At 37.9% G+C, this 18253-nt stretch overlaps 1 protein-coding gene across 6 annotated transcripts in view; it reads left to right on the top strand.

Annotated features, from left to right (window-relative positions):
- TMLHE (trimethyllysine hydroxylase, epsilon) overlaps positions 1-18253 on the top strand; it is an 88487-nt gene that overhangs the window by 35153 nt on the left and 35081 nt on the right. For 3 of the 6 annotated variants that reach the window (XM_033200837.1, XM_033200836.1, XM_033200832.1), the window contains exon 2: positions 4594-4775. The exons of 1 other annotated variant lie outside the window; for it this stretch is intronic. In XM_033200837.1, the coding sequence (XP_033056728.1) occupies positions 4595-4775 (181 nt within the window). In that variant the 5' untranslated portion in view covers position 4594. Of the gene's footprint in view, positions 1-4593; positions 4776-13004; positions 13157-13757; positions 13763-17427; positions 17430-18253 lie in introns of those variants that run through there. 2 more of the 6 variants (XM_033200833.1, XM_033200834.1) reach the window with 2 other exon arrangements.

The following is an 18253-nucleotide window of genomic DNA, read 5'->3' on the forward strand; positions in this document are numbered from 1 at the left end:
AAGACACATGCACACTTATGTTTACTGCGGCACTATTCACAATAGCGAAGACTTGGAACCAACCAGATGTCCATCAATGACAGACTGGATGAAGAAAATGTGGCACATATACACCATGGAATACTATGCAGCCGTAAAAAAGGATGAGTTCATGTCCTTTGTAGGGGCATGGATGCAGCTGGAAACCATCATTCTCAGCAAACTAACACAGGAACAGAAAACCAAACACCGCGTGTTCTCACTCATAAGTGGGAGTTGAACAATGAGAACATATGGGCACAGGGAGGGGAACATCACCCACTGGGGCCTGTTGGGTGGTGGGGGCTAGGGGAGAGATAGCATTAGGAGAAATACCTAATGCAGGTGACAGGTTGATGGGTGCAGCACACCACCATGGCACATGTGTACCTATGTAACAAACCTGCACGTTCTGCACATGTATCCCAGAACTTAAAATACAATTTAAAAAACCCAGCATAAATCAAATACCTGATAAAGATGTCACACACACCTACACACACCAGACCATGTATTTCTCATGTATCTAGATGCAAAATACTGGAACAAAATTTCAGCATATTGAATCCAACAATGTATGAAAAGGATAATATATCACATAATCAAATGGGGTTTATTCCAGAAATGCAAGGTTGTTTTGACATAGGAAGTCAATCAGAATAATTAACCACTTCACTAGAATAAAGCAACAAGCCATAAAATAATCTCAATAGATGTAGAAAGTACATTTACTAAAATTCAACTCATATTCCTGATAAATACTCTCAGAAAACTAGGAATTGAAGGAAACCTGTCCAACCAGAAAAAGGCCATTAATAACAGTAACAAAAAAATCAAAAAACATGGCTAACAACATACTTAATCATGAAACTAGAATGTTTTCTCCTAAGTTCGGGAACAAAGCAAGGTTGTCCATGCTCACTCCTCCTAACTAGTGAGTGCAATGCAGCAAAAAATCCTGAGAAATTTCCAAAACACTTACTGGAAGTAATAATTGTTTTTAATAAGATTACAACATTCCAGGTCAGAATATAAAGATCAGTTGCATTGTGTATACTGTTAGCAATTATTGTGTATACTGTTAGCAATTACAAATTGAAATTTTAAAATGCTGCTTGTAATAGCACAATAAATCACTTAGGAATGAATGAATGAAACACACGCTTGCACATCTTTCATTTTTGCCGATCAAATGGTTATATCATATCTCACTGTGGCTAGATTACAATTCCCTAATCATTAATGATGTTGAACATCTCTTCATGAATTTATTGACCATATTGACCATATGTGTTTTCTCTTAGAAATGTCTGTTCATACTATTTGCTCACATATTGTTTGCTTTTCCTATTGATTTGTAGGATGTCCTTTTTTTTTTTCTGAGACAGAGTCTCACTCTGTCACCCAGACTGAAGTGCAGTGGCACAATCTCAGCTCACTGCAACCTTTGCCTCCTGGGTTCAAGTGATTCTCTTGCCTCAGCCTCCTGAGTAGCTGGGATTACAGGTGCGTGCCACCACACCCGGCTAATTTTTGTATTTTTTAGTAGAGATGGGGGTTTCACCATGTTGGTCAGGCTGGTCTCAAACTCCTGACCTTGTGATCCACTCGCCTCGGCCTCCCAAAGTGCTGGGATTTCAGGCATGAGCCACCATGCCCAGCCTGTAGGATGTCTTTAAATATTCTTGATATTAATACTTTATCAGTTGTATGAATTTCAGATACCTGCTGCCAGTTTGCAAATTGCTTGATTATTAATCCCCTGTTAGATGGGTGATTGGCAAATATTTTTTCCCATTCTCCAGGTTGTCTCTTCACTTTGTTGGTTGTATCCCTTGGTGTACAGTAGCTTTTTAACTTGATGTGATCCCATTTGTCCATTTTTGCTTAGCTTCCCTGTGCTTTTGAAGTCTTACTCAAGAAATCTTTGCCCAGACCAACGTCCTGGTATGTTTCCTCAATGTTTTCTTGTAGTAGTTTCATAGTTTGCGGTCTTAGATTTAAGTCTTTAATTCACTTAGATTGTATTTTTTGTATATGGCGAGAGATAGGGGTCTCATTCTTCCACATATGGATATCTAGTTTTGCTTAGGCTGATTTTTAAAAATTAAAACTGGTAACATTTGAGTAGTGAGATTATGGAAAATGGGGGAGGAGAGACTTTGTTTTCTACCATTCTTTATGGTTTAAATACATATGTATTTCTGTATGTGTGTATAGCAGGTGTGGAGATTTTAATTATGTGTCATTGTATATGTCAAACCTCATCAACAGTTTCCTTGAAAGAATGGAAATGGTAAATAATGAAAGAAAGAGGCTTTTACTTATTATTTTATGTATTTCAGGGTTGTATGGATTATTTCCAACACCCCCAACAATGCCCCCATCTTTTTTTGTTTACAATGAGTTTTATTTTTAAGTAAATATAAAACAACGAAACCTTCTTCAAAGAACACTAGTCATGTGGAGTTCCACCACTTTCCTCAGGCATGGTTAACCTCTTGCTCCTTTTCTCCTTTCATTGTGTTGTATGCTTAAAACTATTATCACCCTGTACTTGTCTTTCTTCCCCACTAGATTGTGAACATCTTGAATGGTGGCTGGGATTGCTGATTTATTTATGTTTGTATCTTAGTACTTAAGTACCTATTACAGCCGGGCGTGGTGTCTCACGCCTGTGATCCCAGCACTTTGGGAGGCCGAGACGGGCGGATCACGAGGTCAGGAGATCAAGACCATCCTGGCTAACACGGTGAAACCCCATCTCTACTAAAAATACAAAAAAAATCAGCCGGTCGTGGTGGCGGGCACCTGTAGTCCCAGCTACTCGGGAGGCTGAGGCAGGAGAATGGCATGAACCCGGGAGGCGGAGCTTGCAGTGAGCTGAGATCGCGCCACTGCACTCCAGCCTGGGCCACAGAGAGACTCTGTCTCAAAACAAAACAACACAAAAAAAATAAGTACCTATAATAAACCTGCTTAGTAATATTTATTTTGTGAAATCATAAAGTGAGTGAATATACTTGATTAAGCAGATTTTGGGGAGATTATTCGATGTAGTGGGAGAAGACTATTTGATTAAGAATTGAATATTTGACTAGGAGTTGGAAATTTTTTTTCTTTCAAGATCCAGATAGCGTGTATTGTAGACTTCATAGACTACAAATGAGAAATTCTAGTCTGGTTTTGGTCTGGAGTCTTGGTCTTATACTCATCTTTGTTTTTCTTTACAACGCCTTAAAAAATACAAAATCCATTTCAGTTTGTGGGTCACAGATTGCCAACCCCTGTTTTAGACAGTACCTATAGGTAGGAGGTTGGAAACAAGAGACAGTGAAGAAATAAATGTAACCCAGATATCAGCAGAGGACTTTCTGTGCTCTCCTCCTTGCCCTCAGCCACAAAATCTCAATAAAGTTGACTTTAGCCTTCCATTCTCTATCCTGTAATTACAGACTGCTCCCTAGTGATTAGTAACTTCTACTATATCTCTAGCTGTGGCTTTAGTGTATATGATTGCTTTCATCCCATATCAACATGAAGTTCAGTCCTTTCATCAGCTTACAACTCACATACCCACACATAGCATGTGCACACACACACACACACACACACACACAGGGACTCACTAGTTCACTCAATATAAGCATTTTGTGGATTTAGTTACATTACTGCATATTTGAGGGTGTAATTGAGAAGGTTCACATTGAGAACCACACAGCCTATCTGCAATCACATAGCTCTCTCAGTCTTCCACCACAGGACCAATTAATTCCTCTTAAGACCTTATGCAAATGGTGTTGTTTTATTAATTTTTCTAAAACTATGCTACTCAGCATCACCAACTCCAAGCAGGTTTATCCAGGCATTTTCCCAACAGATACAGTTTATTCCTAACAACCATAATAATGATAATAATAGCAGCAATACATATGTAGGGCTTAGTATGGAACATATAATTCTAAGTATTTTAGTCCTTACAGGAAAGCCATGAGATAAATACTATTATCAACTTCATTTTACAAAGGAAGAAATGGAGTCACTGAGGGTTTAAGTAACTTGCCCACAGCGGAGAAGAAAGTTTCACATAGTCGGAATGGGGTGATTAATAGTATCACGAGCAGAGAGACCCAGAAGGATGAGACATGAAAAATAATCCTTTTACAATTATGGGTCAGTTGACAGGATAACGATGGATACATTCTGAGAAATGCCTCATTCAGCAATTTCATGGTTGTATGAACATCTTAGAGTATAAACAAACCCAGATGGTATAGCCTACTACACGTCTAGGCTATATGATATATATAGCCTGTTGCTCCTAGGCTACAAACCTGCATAGCATGTGACTGTACTGAATACTGTATGACATACAATAAGAGTGGCTAATCAGAAAATGTAAGTAATGGTTACAGATCACTTATGCTTAGCTTTTCACAATTTCTCCTTTGTTTAATCCTCTGTATTGAGATCATTAATCTATCATTTTACATAATTATATCTGTAGTGTTATTCCTACAGCCTCATAAAAGTTGTTTTATATTACTACTAACTTGTTATTATCCAATCTTCTAGGATGTGGTACCACAGATTGTCCCACCTACAAAGCAGGCTTCAGGACTTGCTGAAGGGAGGAGTCATATATCCAGCCCTTCCACAGCCCAACTTCAAAAGCTTACTTCCTTTAGCTGTCCATTGGCACCATACAGTCTCCAAGTCTCTGACTTGTGCTTGGCAGCAACATGAAGATCATTTTGGTAAGAGATGTGTGAAGACAGATACTTTTTAAAACTTGTGGTAAGAAATATTTGCTTTGGCAGCACATATATCAAAAATTGGAATGATAAAATTGTGGTAAGAAAAGACAGTATAAAATTTATTATCTTAACCATTTTAAGTGTACAGTTCACATTGTTATGCAATGATAAATACCTTCTGTGTGGTCTGAAAATACTTTTTGTGGAGTTGACAGGACCTCTAGCCATTTATTTTTAAGATTAGCCTACAAGTTGGGAGAAAGACAAAAATAACAGAGGGCAATAGCAAAATCCCTTCTCAACTAGGGGAAGGCAACTCAGCTTGTTCCAGCCCCACTCCATCTCCCTGTCTTACCTAAGGGAAAAAAAAGAAAGAAAAGAAAGCCTTAATATACAAGGGAGAGGGTTTCAAAGACATAGACTAGGAATGTTACAACCACAGAAAGTATTAGTTGGCAGGAGGGAATACTTTACCTATGTGTATGAGTCTTCTAAGGCTGCCATAACAAATTACACAAACTAGGTGGTTTAAAACAACAGTTTATTTTCTCATAGTCTTGGAGGGTTGGTAAGGCCATGCTCCCTCCAAAGGGTTTGGGAGAGAGTTTTTCCTTGCCTTTTCTAGTTTCTTATGATTGCTGGCAATCCTTGGCATTACTTTGCTTGTGCCAGCATTACTCCAATCTCTGCTTTCATATTCACAGGGCCTTCCTCACAATGTCTAATCTCTGTCTTCAAATATTTCTCTCTTTATAAAGATAGCAGTCATTGGATTTAGAGCCCACCCTAATCCAGTGTGACCTCATTTTAACTTGATTACATCTGCAAAGACGCTTTCTAAATAAGGTCACATTCACAGGTACCAGGGATTAGGACTTCAACATATCTTTTTAGGGGTTACAGTTCAATCTACCACACCCTGGAAGGGAAACAAAAACAACTGTGAAAGTCACACTTCCAAGACACAGGCCCACTATGCACTCCAAAGACTGAGAATCTGAAGATTGTAGAATGCCCTCATCCCCCCACACCCTACAACAAGCTAATAAGCCTCCAGTTAAAATGACAATGGATTACAGCTGGAAGAGCTGCAAGAGACAACCTGTCTCTGAGGTACAGCACAAAGGGAAGGGCCAAGGCCAAGAGAGAAGACAAAAGCAAAATCACTAGAGAAATGTAATGCTTCTGTTACCCACAGAGACAATAAACATCAAACACAACCTAACTCCGGGCCAGATTAATATAGATATTCATGATAAAATCCTATTTACCTCAGTAGCTATTGCTCTATACAAGATATCTGACTTTTAACAATAACAGAATTACAAAACTTGCTAAGGCAAGAAATAACACAATTTGAAGAGGCAAAGCAATATCAGAACCAGACTTACATATGACACAGGTGTTGAAATTATCAGTCAGAATTTTAGGACTTTTTTATATTTCTGTGAAAAATGTAATTGGAATTTTGACAGGAGCTGCATTGAGTCTATAGATCACTTTGGAAAGTATAGATATTTTAACAATATTAATTCTTCCAATCCATGAAGATAGAATATTTTTTCATTTATTTATGTGTTCTCCAATTTATTTAATCAATGTTTTATAGTTTTGAGTGTAGAGATTATTAATCTCCTTGGTTAAATTTATTCCTAAGTATTTTCTGCAACTATTATAAATAGGATTGTTTTCTTGATTTCTTTTTCGTTAGTTCATTGTTAGGGTATAGAAGCATTACTGATTTTTGTATGTTGGTTTTACTGAATTCATTAAGTCTAACAGTTTTTGGTGGTCTCTTTAGGGTTTTCTATATATAAGATTATTTCATCAGTGAACAAGACAAATTCATCTCTTTCTTTCCTATCTGCATGTCTTTTATTTCTTTTCCTTGCTTAATTACTCTGGCTATGACTTTCAGTACTATGTGGAGTAAGAGTAGGAAGAGTAAGCATCATTGTCTTGTTCCTGATCTGAAAGGAAAAGTTTTCAACTTAAGACACCGAATGGCTAAAGCAATCTTGAGCAAAAAGAACAAAGCTGGAGGCATCATACTATGTGATTTCAAAATATATTACAAAGCAATAGTAATCAAAACAATATAGTACTGGCATAAAAATAGACACATTAACAAATTCATTATAAATAAACACACACACACACATCTTAAAATAAACAAGCAAGACCTCACACGTAGGCATATTATATTAAAACTGCAGAAAACCAAAGACAAAGAAACATTCTTGGAGGCAGCCTAGTGGGGAGAAAAACACCTTACCTACAGAGAAACAAAGATAAGAATTGCAGTGGACTTCTCATCAGGAACTGTGCAAGCAAGAACACAATGGAATGACAAACTTAAGTGATAAAGGGGGGAAAACTACCAATGTAGAATTATATATCCAGCAAAATGATCCTTCAAAAGTGAAAGATAAAGACTTTTTCATACATCAATACTATTTTGATTACTGTCGCTTTGTAAGACCTCCAATTTTGTTCTCATTTTTCAAGATTATTTTGACTATTTGGGGTCCCTTGAGATTCCCTATGACTTTTAGGAAAGGTTTTTTCTGTTTCTTTTTTTTTTTTTTTTGAGACGAAGTCTCGCTCTGTCACCCGGCCTGGAGTGCAGTGGCCGGATCTCAGCTCACTGCAAGCTCCGCCTCCCGGGTTTACGCCATTCTCCTGCCTCAGCCTCCCGAGTGGCTGGGACTACAGGCGCCCGCCACCTCGCCTGGCTAGTTTTTTTGTATTTTTTAGTAGAGACGGGGTTTCACCGTGTTAGCCAGGATGGTCTCGATCTCCTGACCTCGTGATCCGCCCGTCTCGGCCTCCCAAAGTGCTGGGATTACAGGCTTGAGCCACCGCGCCTGGCCGGTTTTTTCTGTTTCTACAACAAATTCCATTGCAGTTTTCATAGGTATTGCATTTAATCTGTAGATCACATTGGGTAGTGTGGGCATTTTAACAACACTAAGCCTTCCAATCCATGAGCATGAGATGCCTTTTCATTTATTTGTACCTTTCTTTGATTTCTCTTAGCGACATTTTGTAGTTTTCACTGTAAAAGTGTTTCTCTAACTTGGTTAAGTTATTCCTAAGTATTTCATCCTTTTTGATGCCATATGCAGAAAGCTGAAACTGGATCCCTTCCTTACACCTTATACAAAAATTAACTCAAGATAGATTAAAGACTTAAACATAAGACCTAAAACCATAAAAACCCTAGAAGAAAACCTAGGCAATACCATTCAGGACATAGGCATGAGCAAACACTTCATGACTAAAACACCAAAAGCAATGGCAACAAAAGCCAAAATAGAGAAACGGGATCTGATTAAACTAAATAGCTTCTCCACAGCAAAAGAAACTACCATCAGAGTGAACAGGCAACCTACAGAATGGGAGAAAATTTTTGCAATCTATCCATCTGACAAAGGGCTAATATTCAGAATCTACAAAGAACTTAAACAAATTTACATGAAAACAAAACAAACAACCCCATCAAAAAGTGGGCAAAGGATATGAACAGACACTTCTCAAAAGAAGACATTTATGCAGGCAACAAACATATGAAAAAAGCTCATCGTCACTGGTCATCAGAGAAATGCAAATCAAAATCATAATGAGATATCATCTCACACCAATTAGAATGTCAATCATTAAGAAGTCAGGAAACAACAGATGCTGGAGAGGATGTGGAGAAATAGTAATGCTTTTACACTGTTCGTGGGAGTGTAAATTAGTTCAACCATTATGGAAGACAGTGTGGCGATTCCTCAAGAATCTAGAACTAGAAATACCATTTGACCCAGCAATCCCATTACTGGGTATATACCCAGAGGATTATAAATCATTCTACTATAAAGATACATGCACACTTATGTTTATTGCAGCACTGTTCACAATAGCAAAGACTTGGATACAACCCAAATGCCAATGAATAATAGACTGGATAAATAAAATGTGGCACACATACACCATGGAATACTATGCAGCCATAAAAAAGGATGAGTTCATGTCCTTTGCAGGGACATGGATGATGCTGGAGATCATCATTCTCAGCAAACTAACACAAGAATAGAAAACGAAACACCGCATGTTCCCACTCATAAGTGGGAGTTGAACAATGAGGACACATGGACACAGGGAGGGTAATATCACACACCAGGGCCTGTCAGGGAGTGGAGTCTAGGGGAGGGATAGCATTAGGAGAAATACCTAATGTAGATGACGGGTTGATGGGTTTAGCAAACCACCATGGCACATGTATACCTATGTAACAAACCTGCATGTTCTGCACATGTATCCCAGAACTTAAAGTATAATATAAAATAAAATAAATAAATGGAATTTTTTTCTTAATTTTTCTTCTTAGATTGGTCACCATTAATATATAGAAATGCAATGGATTTTATGTATTACTTTTGGAAATCCTGCAAATTTTCTGACTTTATTTATTAGTTATAATACTTTTCATTGCATATGGAATCTTTAGGGTTTTCGACATATAAGATCATGTCATCTGTGAATAGAGACAATTTTACTTCATCTTTTCCAGTTTAGATTTCTGTTACTTCTCTTTCTTGTCTAATTTTTCTAGCTAGGAATCCCAGTACTTCAACAATAGTAATATTGAGGGTGGGCATCTTCCTTATAGTGTGCATCCATTAACATAGATCTATAATTATTTGTTACTTTTGTGTTTAAAATTTATACCATATTTAAAAGTGATTTATTTATACTTATATTACAATACTACACAATAAACCTTTACCAGAAGGTTTATATTTTCATATGGTTTTGTGTTGCTATTTATCATCCTTTTTCTTCAGGTTGAAGGATCCCTTCCGCATTTCTTGTGGGGCAGATTGAGTGGCGATCAACTTCCTCTCCTTTTGTTATCTGGGAAGTCTTAATCTCTCCTTCATTTTAGAAGGACAGTTTTATAAAATATAATGTTCTTCGTGGGCAGGTTTTGTTCTTCAGTAATTGAATGTATTATTTCACTCCTTTCTAGCCTGCAAGGTTTTGCTAAGAAACCAGCTGATAGTTTAATAGAAGCTCCCTTGTATGTGATGAGTCATTTTTTCCTGCCACTTTCAAGATTCTGTCTGTGTGACTTTTGACAGTTTGATTTTGATGGGTCTCAGTGTAGGTCTCTTTAGATTTATTCCAACTGGAGTTGTTTATTGAATTTGTGTGTCCTTTTCTCTCATCAAATTTGGAGAGTTTTCAGCCATCATTTCTTCAAATAAGCTCTCTACTCATTTCTCTTTTCTCCTTTTGTGATTTCCATCATGCCTATGTTGTTCTGCTTGTTGGTGCCCCATAAATCCTTAGGTTCTCCTCATTTTTCTTCATTCTTTTTTTTTTCTTCTCTTTCTCAATAATTTCAAAGTCCTATCATTGAGTTTACTAATTCTTTTTTCTGCCTGGTCAATTCTGCTATTGAATCCCTCCAGTGAATTTCTCCAATTCAATTATTAGACACTTCAGTTCCAGAATTTCTGTTTGATTCATTTTTATAGTTTTATTTATTTGTTGATATTCTCATTTCATTTATATGTTGGTTTCCTAATTTTGTTTAGTTGCCTATCTGTGTTCTTTTTTAATTCTTCAATTATTCTGGTGATGCTTATTTTGAGTTTTTGTCTAGTAATTTATATATGTCTTTAGGGGTGCTTTCTGGAGGTTTAAATTATTCCTTTGAATAGTCCATATTTCTTTGTTTCTTCATATGTCTTATTATATCTTGTTGAGACTAACATTTGAAAGCTCAGCTCCCTTTCTCGGTCTTTGGGGTCTGGTTGCATACAAGGAGGACATTGGACATCTAATTGAAGAGATTTATCAGTTTCTATTCAGGAGTTCCCCTTGATACTGCCATCTCTCTGTTTCTATAGTAAACTAGGGTATTGGAGCTCCACATAATGTCTGTCTATGGTCTACAGACTCTGGTGCCAAGCCAAGCCACATAGATCACTTTTGTTCTCAGCAAGCCCCCAAACTGGCATCCCATTGCTGTCAGTTCTTAGATTCAGGCAAGACGGAAGCCAGTCTTTTAGATAACACCCTGAAAAGTTAGAATGTTGGACATTCAGCTTCTTTTCCCCACTAGGGTAAGTCAGGAGGTAGGGGTTTCCTCTCAGTTACAATGTACCAAGCTGGGAGAAGTGTCTTGATGAAGAAATGCCATGAATTTTCCTACTGGGTTTTGGTGAGGTTGACTTTGCACTTGCTTGGAGTGCAGCAACTTTTAACTCATTTCTGAATTTGTCATAAAGGCAATTGTTCCATAAATTGTTATTCAATCCATGGGGGAAGGAGGGTCTTTTGTTTTCTATTCACCATCTTGCTGATGGCACTCCTGGAATATTATTTTAATATGGGAGATATTACATGTTTGCTAAATGAGGATGATCCAATAGGGAAGGAAAATTTGGTGATGCAAAAGAGAGGAATAGAACTGCTTCAGGAGCATAGTCCCTGAGTAGGAAAGAAGAGATAGAATCTAGTTCATAAATGGTAGTACTGACCTTGAATATATACACAAATTATTTCAACGATTGTAACAGAAAGAAAGGTGGGATATATGGGCACAGATGCAGGTAAGTGATTGGATATGGGGCATCAGTTTGTGAAGATTCTCTTACGGCTTCTACATTTTCTTTGAAGGAAGAAGCAAGGTCGTCAGTTGAAAGTGTGAAGGGTGAGGAGGTGTTGGTGTTTGAGGATAGGGGAGATGGTATGACACAGTCTTCTTAGAGAGTGAGTGATTTTACTAGGAAATTATGCAAGAATTGTTTGGCTGTATTGAGTACTAATTTGAGATTTTTCATGATGAGTTTAAAATGATACTAGATAGTGCAGTTTTTAAAATTTTCTCCATCATAAGTGTCCATCAATGGATGAATGGATGAAGAAAGTGAAGTATACATACACAATGTAATACTACTCAGCCATAAAAAGAATCAAATCCTGTCATTTACAGCAACATGAATGAGCCTGGAGGAATTTATGTTAAAGGAAATAAGCCAGGCACAGGAAGACAAATACTGCATTATCTCACTCATACGTGGAATCTAAAAAATTTGATCTCATAGAAGTGAGTAGAATGGTGGTTATCAGAAGCTAGGGTGATTACGGGGAGGGAAGATGGAGACATGTTGGTCAGAGGATACATAATTAGAGTTAGGTAGGAGGAATAAATTTCAAGAGATCTATCTTATTGCAAAATGACTATAGTTAATGATGATACTGTATTCTTGGGTGCAGCACACCAACATGGCACAAGTATACATATGTAACAAATCTGCACGTTGTGCATATGTACCCTAGAACTTAAAGTATAATTAAAAAAAAAAAAACAGAGTTGACGTTACATATTAGCACCACAAAAATAATAACTATGTGAAGTGTTCCATTTATTAATTGGTTAGATTTAGCCATTCCAAAATGTATATATACTTAAAACATCATGTTTACAAGATAACAACACACATTATTCGTCAATTAAAAAAATAAAACATAAAAGAAAAATTTTTCTCCAGCAATGTTGAGCTGCTTGGCTGCATGGGAAGTAGGAATTTGAGTTTATCATGGTTGGGGCTTTGTCAGGGAAGTATGGCACAGAGAGAGGGGACAAGAAAGTTAAGACTGTTTGCAAGGAATTGATTAAAATGATGGACCATGGAATATGGGCTCTGTAAGGAGGGAAGTGAGGACATTAAAGGAAACAAGATGACAGAGTGAAAAGGAGCTTAGGGTCAATGGATTGGAGCTCTTTATGGGGTGGAAGGATTATTGTAGTGAGGAGTGCCAGAATAATTGAACTGGAATGGTAATAAGGGGTGGCTAGAGTATGGAATGTTTTAAATGAAAATGTTGGGAGTACTGTCATTAATGATGATGAAGTTGCCAAGGATGACAGGGAAAGGGTAAAGTGGACAACAGTAAACTGGTCTTCATTAAAAATGGACAGTGACTCAAGAGGTATTTGATTAGAATAATTAAGAAAGCATGATCTTCAAAGAAGCTTGGGTTTTAGAGGAAGGAGGTAGAAAAAGTGGTCCAAAAACAACATTGAGAAGCAAGGAGGTAACTATCTTAACAGGATTACTGCAGCCTTGTCTTGCTCTCCTGATGATCCATTATCCATCCTGAAACTAGAGTGCTCTTTCTAAACTACAATCTGATTTTACTACCTTGATTTTTTAAATCCTTTTATAGAATCCCACTGTCTATAGATGATGAATACCTGAATGTGTCAGGAGAAAGGAGTGTAAATGGAGAGGTTATATGTATTTCAGAAAGATTTAGGAAGTGGAATCAACAGACCTTGGTGATTGATTAAATGTGGGTTATAAAAAAGATGAATCAAGGTGAGTTTCAAGTTTCTTTTCTGTATTAAAATTTTGATAAGATCTAATTAATAAGCATTTGCTGAGTGTTAATTTTATTAACTGAGCTGAGAACTGTTAGAGAACCAAAGATGGAAGATTCCCTTTCTTAGTGTAAGATGTAGAGTCCCTGAAACGAATAAAATAAGTAAATAAATATGAGAAGCATAAGTAGCTTATGCCAGACACAAATGTAAATTGAGTTGATACCTACCAAATATTTAATTTCAAAGAGGAAATAGATTATTCAAAGAAGCTGCCTTGAATAAATGAATTTTTAGCTATATTTTGAAGGAGAAGGTAGTCATTTAATCAGATGGTCCTTTAATTAATTTCTCCTGTGATTTCAAGGAGAAAAATTACAAGTGAAAAGGCAAGAATGGACTCCAGTCAGCAAAAGGACAGTAAGCATACCAACTTAACTAAAATGAAGGGATATATTGAAGCCTACTAAAAGGCAAGTCTAGCCACACAGTAGTTTATTCCACTACTATACTGCTTAGATAACTAGCAACTCTTAACCTGAAAATGGAATATAGCATATAGTCAGGATTACTAGGTATCTAGTAGAGCAGGAGAAGATCATTTGTAGATATGTGGCCTGTATTGGAGTTACCAGTAAGGCAGCTGCACCACTGCTTGATTTACCATTGATTTATTCAATAAACATTTAATGTATACCTACCAGGATTCAGACATTGTCCTAAGTGCAAAGCATGCAGAGATGAAGAAGACACATTCCCTATCCTCAAGATACTCACAGTCTTGTGGCAATGATAAACAAGCATAAGACAACATGAGAAATTCTTTTAGGCAATGCATAGGGTGCTGTAAGAACAAAGAGGAAAGGTACTTAATCCAACCTGGAGAGTTATGAATGACTGCCTGCAGGGCACAACTACTAAGCTAAGTCATGAGTATTGAATATGAACTAGGCAGGGGAAGAGGGGTGAGGCAATGAATAAGAATGTTTCAGTTAGAGGGAACTATATGTACAAGAGTTGGGCTATGGAGAATATGTCATATTGGCCTACATGGACTGCTATGTCAAGTGCAAAGAAGGGTTGATAAAAGAGGCTACAGAGGTTAGCTGGGGCCACATTGTGCAGACAGACCCTTGTAGGCAATCTTGAGGAGATTGGTCTTTACCCTATTGTAATGGGGAACTACTTAAGAGATTCTAAGCTAAATTTCATTGGAAAGAGTATTTTGACTGATGTAGGGTGCTTAAATGGAGACAGGTGTTAGTTAGGTTTCAAATGCTATTAAGGTGGTAGTATTAGCTACTCTTGCCAACTCACTAGAAGTGGAGGAGAGGATGAACAAAAGAGTTTCTGCTACAGATTTCTCAGAGGTCAGCAGACTTTTATCTGTAAAGGACCGGTGCTATGGACTGAATGTGTTTTCTACAAATTTATATGTTGAAGCCCTAATTCCCAATGTGATGGTACTTGAAGATGGAACCTTTGGGAGCTAATTAGGTTATTAGGGTGGAGTCCTCATGATGGAATTAGTGCCATTATAAGAGAGAGCACATTTTCTCTCTATCATTTGAGGATATAGCAACAAGGTAGCCATCTGCGAACTGAGAAGAAGGCCCTCACCAGGAACCAAATGGCCCGGAACCCTCATCTTAGAATTCCCAGCTTCCAGACAGTGAGAAATAAATATCTGTTGTTTAAGCTACCCAGTCTATTGTAATTTTGTTATAGCAGCCTGAACTGACTAACACAGCCAGATAGTAAATATTTTAGGCTTTTCTGGGGCCATGTACAATCTCTGTCCCATGGTTGTCTTAGTTGGCTCAGGCTGCTTTAATAAAATACCATAGCCTAGGTGGCTTAAACAACAGACATTTATTTCTCACAGTTCTGGAGGCTATGAAATCCAACATCAGGGCACCAGCATAGTCAAGTTCTGGTGAGGACTCTCTTCCTGGCTTCCAGATGGCTGCCTTCTGCCTTCTTGCTGTATCTTCACATGGTGGAGAGATAAAGGGCTCCATCTTGTCCCTTGTTATAAGAGCACTAATACCATCATTAGGAATCTACCCTCATGGCCTAATTATCTCCTAAAGTCTCCATCTCCAGATACCATCACATTGGGGATTAGAGCTTTAACATATGGACTTAGGGGAGACTCAATTCAGTCTATTACATTCCACCCCTAGATTCCCCAAATTCATATTCTTCTCACATAAAATACATACATTCCATCCCAACAACCCCAAGTCTTAACTCATTCCAGCATCCACTCTAAAGATGAAAATTCCAAAGTCTCAACTAAATCTCATCTAAATTAGATATGGGTGAGACTTGAGGTACAATTTATCCTGAGGCAAAATTTCTTCTCCTGTGAAACCAGATAAGTATGTGCTTCCAAAATAGGATGGTGGGACAGGCACAATAGAGACATTCCCATTCCAAAAAGAGAGAAATAAGGCCGGGTGCCAGGTGGCTCATGTCTGTAATACCAGCACTTTGGATGGCTGAGGCAGGCGGATCACTTGAGGTCAGGAGCTCAAGACCAGCCTGACCAACACAGCAAAACCTCGTTTCTACTAAAAATACAAAAATTAGCTGGGCGTGGTGGTGGACACCTGTAGTCCTAGCTACCAGGGAGGTGGAGGCAGGAGAATCACTTGAACCCAGGAGGCGGAGGCTGCAGTAAACTGAGATCATACCACTGCACTCTAGCCTAGGCGACAGAGCGAGACTCTGTCTCAAAAAAAAAAAAAAAGGGCAGGGACGGGGGAGAAATGAGAAGGAAGGAAAAAGTGATGGGTCCCAGCTAAGCCCAAAATTTAGCAGCAGCCCTGCCCTTGAGACTCTTTGAGGTGACTGCGCCTTTTGAAACTGAGGAAGAACTAGCCCTGCCCCTTGGGCCTGTGGTGGGAATGGCGCCCTGATGATCTCTAAATTGCCTTTAGCCTCACTCTTCCCTTTTCTTGAGGAATAAATAGCATATGCACAACTCTCTCAATTTTGTCCCATTTTCTCTGTTCTTTTTGGTCCCAGCTGGCAGTTTTTCTGCTGGTATAATCCCATCTCTGTTTATGGCTTCTGTTGAGATGGCTGACTAGGACCATGGTTCATGCACACACTTATCTCCTTATCAAATGTGGATCAGCCACACCCTTAGTATTCCCTTTCAAACATACTTTCTCATTCTTTGCAATATGGATAAACTGAGAGTTTTCTAAATCTCTTAAGTCCTCGTTCTTTTTTGTTTAACAGTTCCTTCTTCAATTCATTTATCTCTTCTCACATTTTACTATAAGCAGTCAGAAGGAACCAACTGCTCTGTTGTCACTTTGCAGCTAAGTTTTTTGCCACTTTATAAAAAGTGTCACTTTTTTTTCCATTGTCCAGTAGCATGTTCCTCTTTTCCATCTGAGACCTCATGAGAATGGCCTTTACCATTCATATTTCTACCAGCATTCTGTTTACAATTATTTATATTCTCTAGGAACATGGAGGCTTTCTCTCCAGCTGTCCTCTTTTTTTTCTGACCTCTTACCAGAAATACCATTAGCAATCCCTTCACAGTAATCTAGGCTTTTTTCTAGCATGTACCTCAAAACTCTTACAGCGTCTCCCCCATTACTCATTTCCAAAGCTACTTCCACAATTTTAGGTATTTGTTACAGCAGTACCCTACTTCTCAGTACCAATATCTATATTAGTCAGTATTCTCCAGAGAAACAACATGGCACATGTATACAGATGTAACAAACCTGCACGTTGTGCACATGTACCCTAGAACTTAAAGTATAATAAAAATATTTTTAAAAAAAGAACCAGGAGAACCAATCTAAGTTCTAGTCCAAGTTCAAAGGCCTAAAATGGAAGGTTGATGATGTAAATTTCAGTCCAAGAACAGGAAAAGACCAATATCCCAGCTCAAGCAGGCAGACAGAATTATCCCCGCATTGCAGAAGGCAATGTACTCTACTCAGTTTATTGATTTAAAAGCTAATTTCTTCAGGAAACACTCTCACACAGATACACCCAGAATTAACGTTTAGCCCCTTATCTGGGCAACCCATGGTCCAGTCAAATTGACACATAGAGTTAACCATTACAGTGATTTTCTTTGTTTTGTTTTTGTTTTATTACACTTTTAAAGTGTAAAATCCATTTTTTATCTTGCAAGCCAAACAAAATAGGTCACACACTATATTTGACCCACAAGCTATAGTTTGTTGAACTGTGCATCATCTCACTGCAATGACCAAACTGAATAAGGGTTAGTGGTACTCACTTTTGTCACTGTAAGGAAAGGGTTCTCAATGTTTTTAGGTTATAGACCCTAGAGAAATTCTACACACACACACACACACACATTTTGCATATTATTCCACACACCCTAGGACAAGAACTCCAACTGTTGGGCACCACCAAATTTCAGAGTATCAGTTGTATCAGACAGTCTTTCAGTTAAGTTCAGTAGCTATGGATTTTCAAGCATCCAGTTGGGGTATACTTTGAAAGCACTTGTATAAGGGCATACCTGCCATCACAGACAAGTGTTGGCTTATAATGAGGAAATAATATAGGTACATGGAGGTGACGCCCCAATAGTCCATTCTGCTTCTCTCCTGTAAAGCTCAAGACTATTAGAAGGGAAAGACATTTTCTGCAGAAGATAAGTTGCCTTCTATCTGCATGTTTGACTTAGGCAATAGGATTTTCTGTAATATTCTCAGAGGGTTTTTTTCTGTGTGTAGGTAACCCTTCTGTTTCTATACATATCTCATGATCTTTTCTTGTTGTTGAAAATCTGGAACATTTTAGATAACATTTTGTGGAAACTGAGTTCTGACGTCCCCAGAGTAATTGTTGCATATTTTTGTGTATTTGTTTGTATTTTGTGTATTTGTTTGTTTTGTGTATTTGTTTGTTGTCTGTGGTAATTCTGTGGAGTCTTTGTCCCCTGCAGTGTGTAGCCACTGATGTCTCTGCTCAGGTTTTATTTTTACATCTTATTTTTATTTTTAACTGTGGTTTCCTAAGCATTGCACTGGGATCACCATAGCCCAGTGGCTCTCAATTGGGTCTATTTTGCCCCCCAGGGGAC

The sequence above is a fragment of the Trachypithecus francoisi genome, unplaced genomic scaffold (genome assembly GCF_009764315.1).
Source record: "Trachypithecus francoisi isolate TF-2019V2 unplaced genomic scaffold, Tfra_2.0 Lachesis_group6, whole genome shotgun sequence".
Taxonomy (NCBI): domain Eukaryota; kingdom Metazoa; phylum Chordata; class Mammalia; order Primates; family Cercopithecidae; genus Trachypithecus; species Trachypithecus francoisi.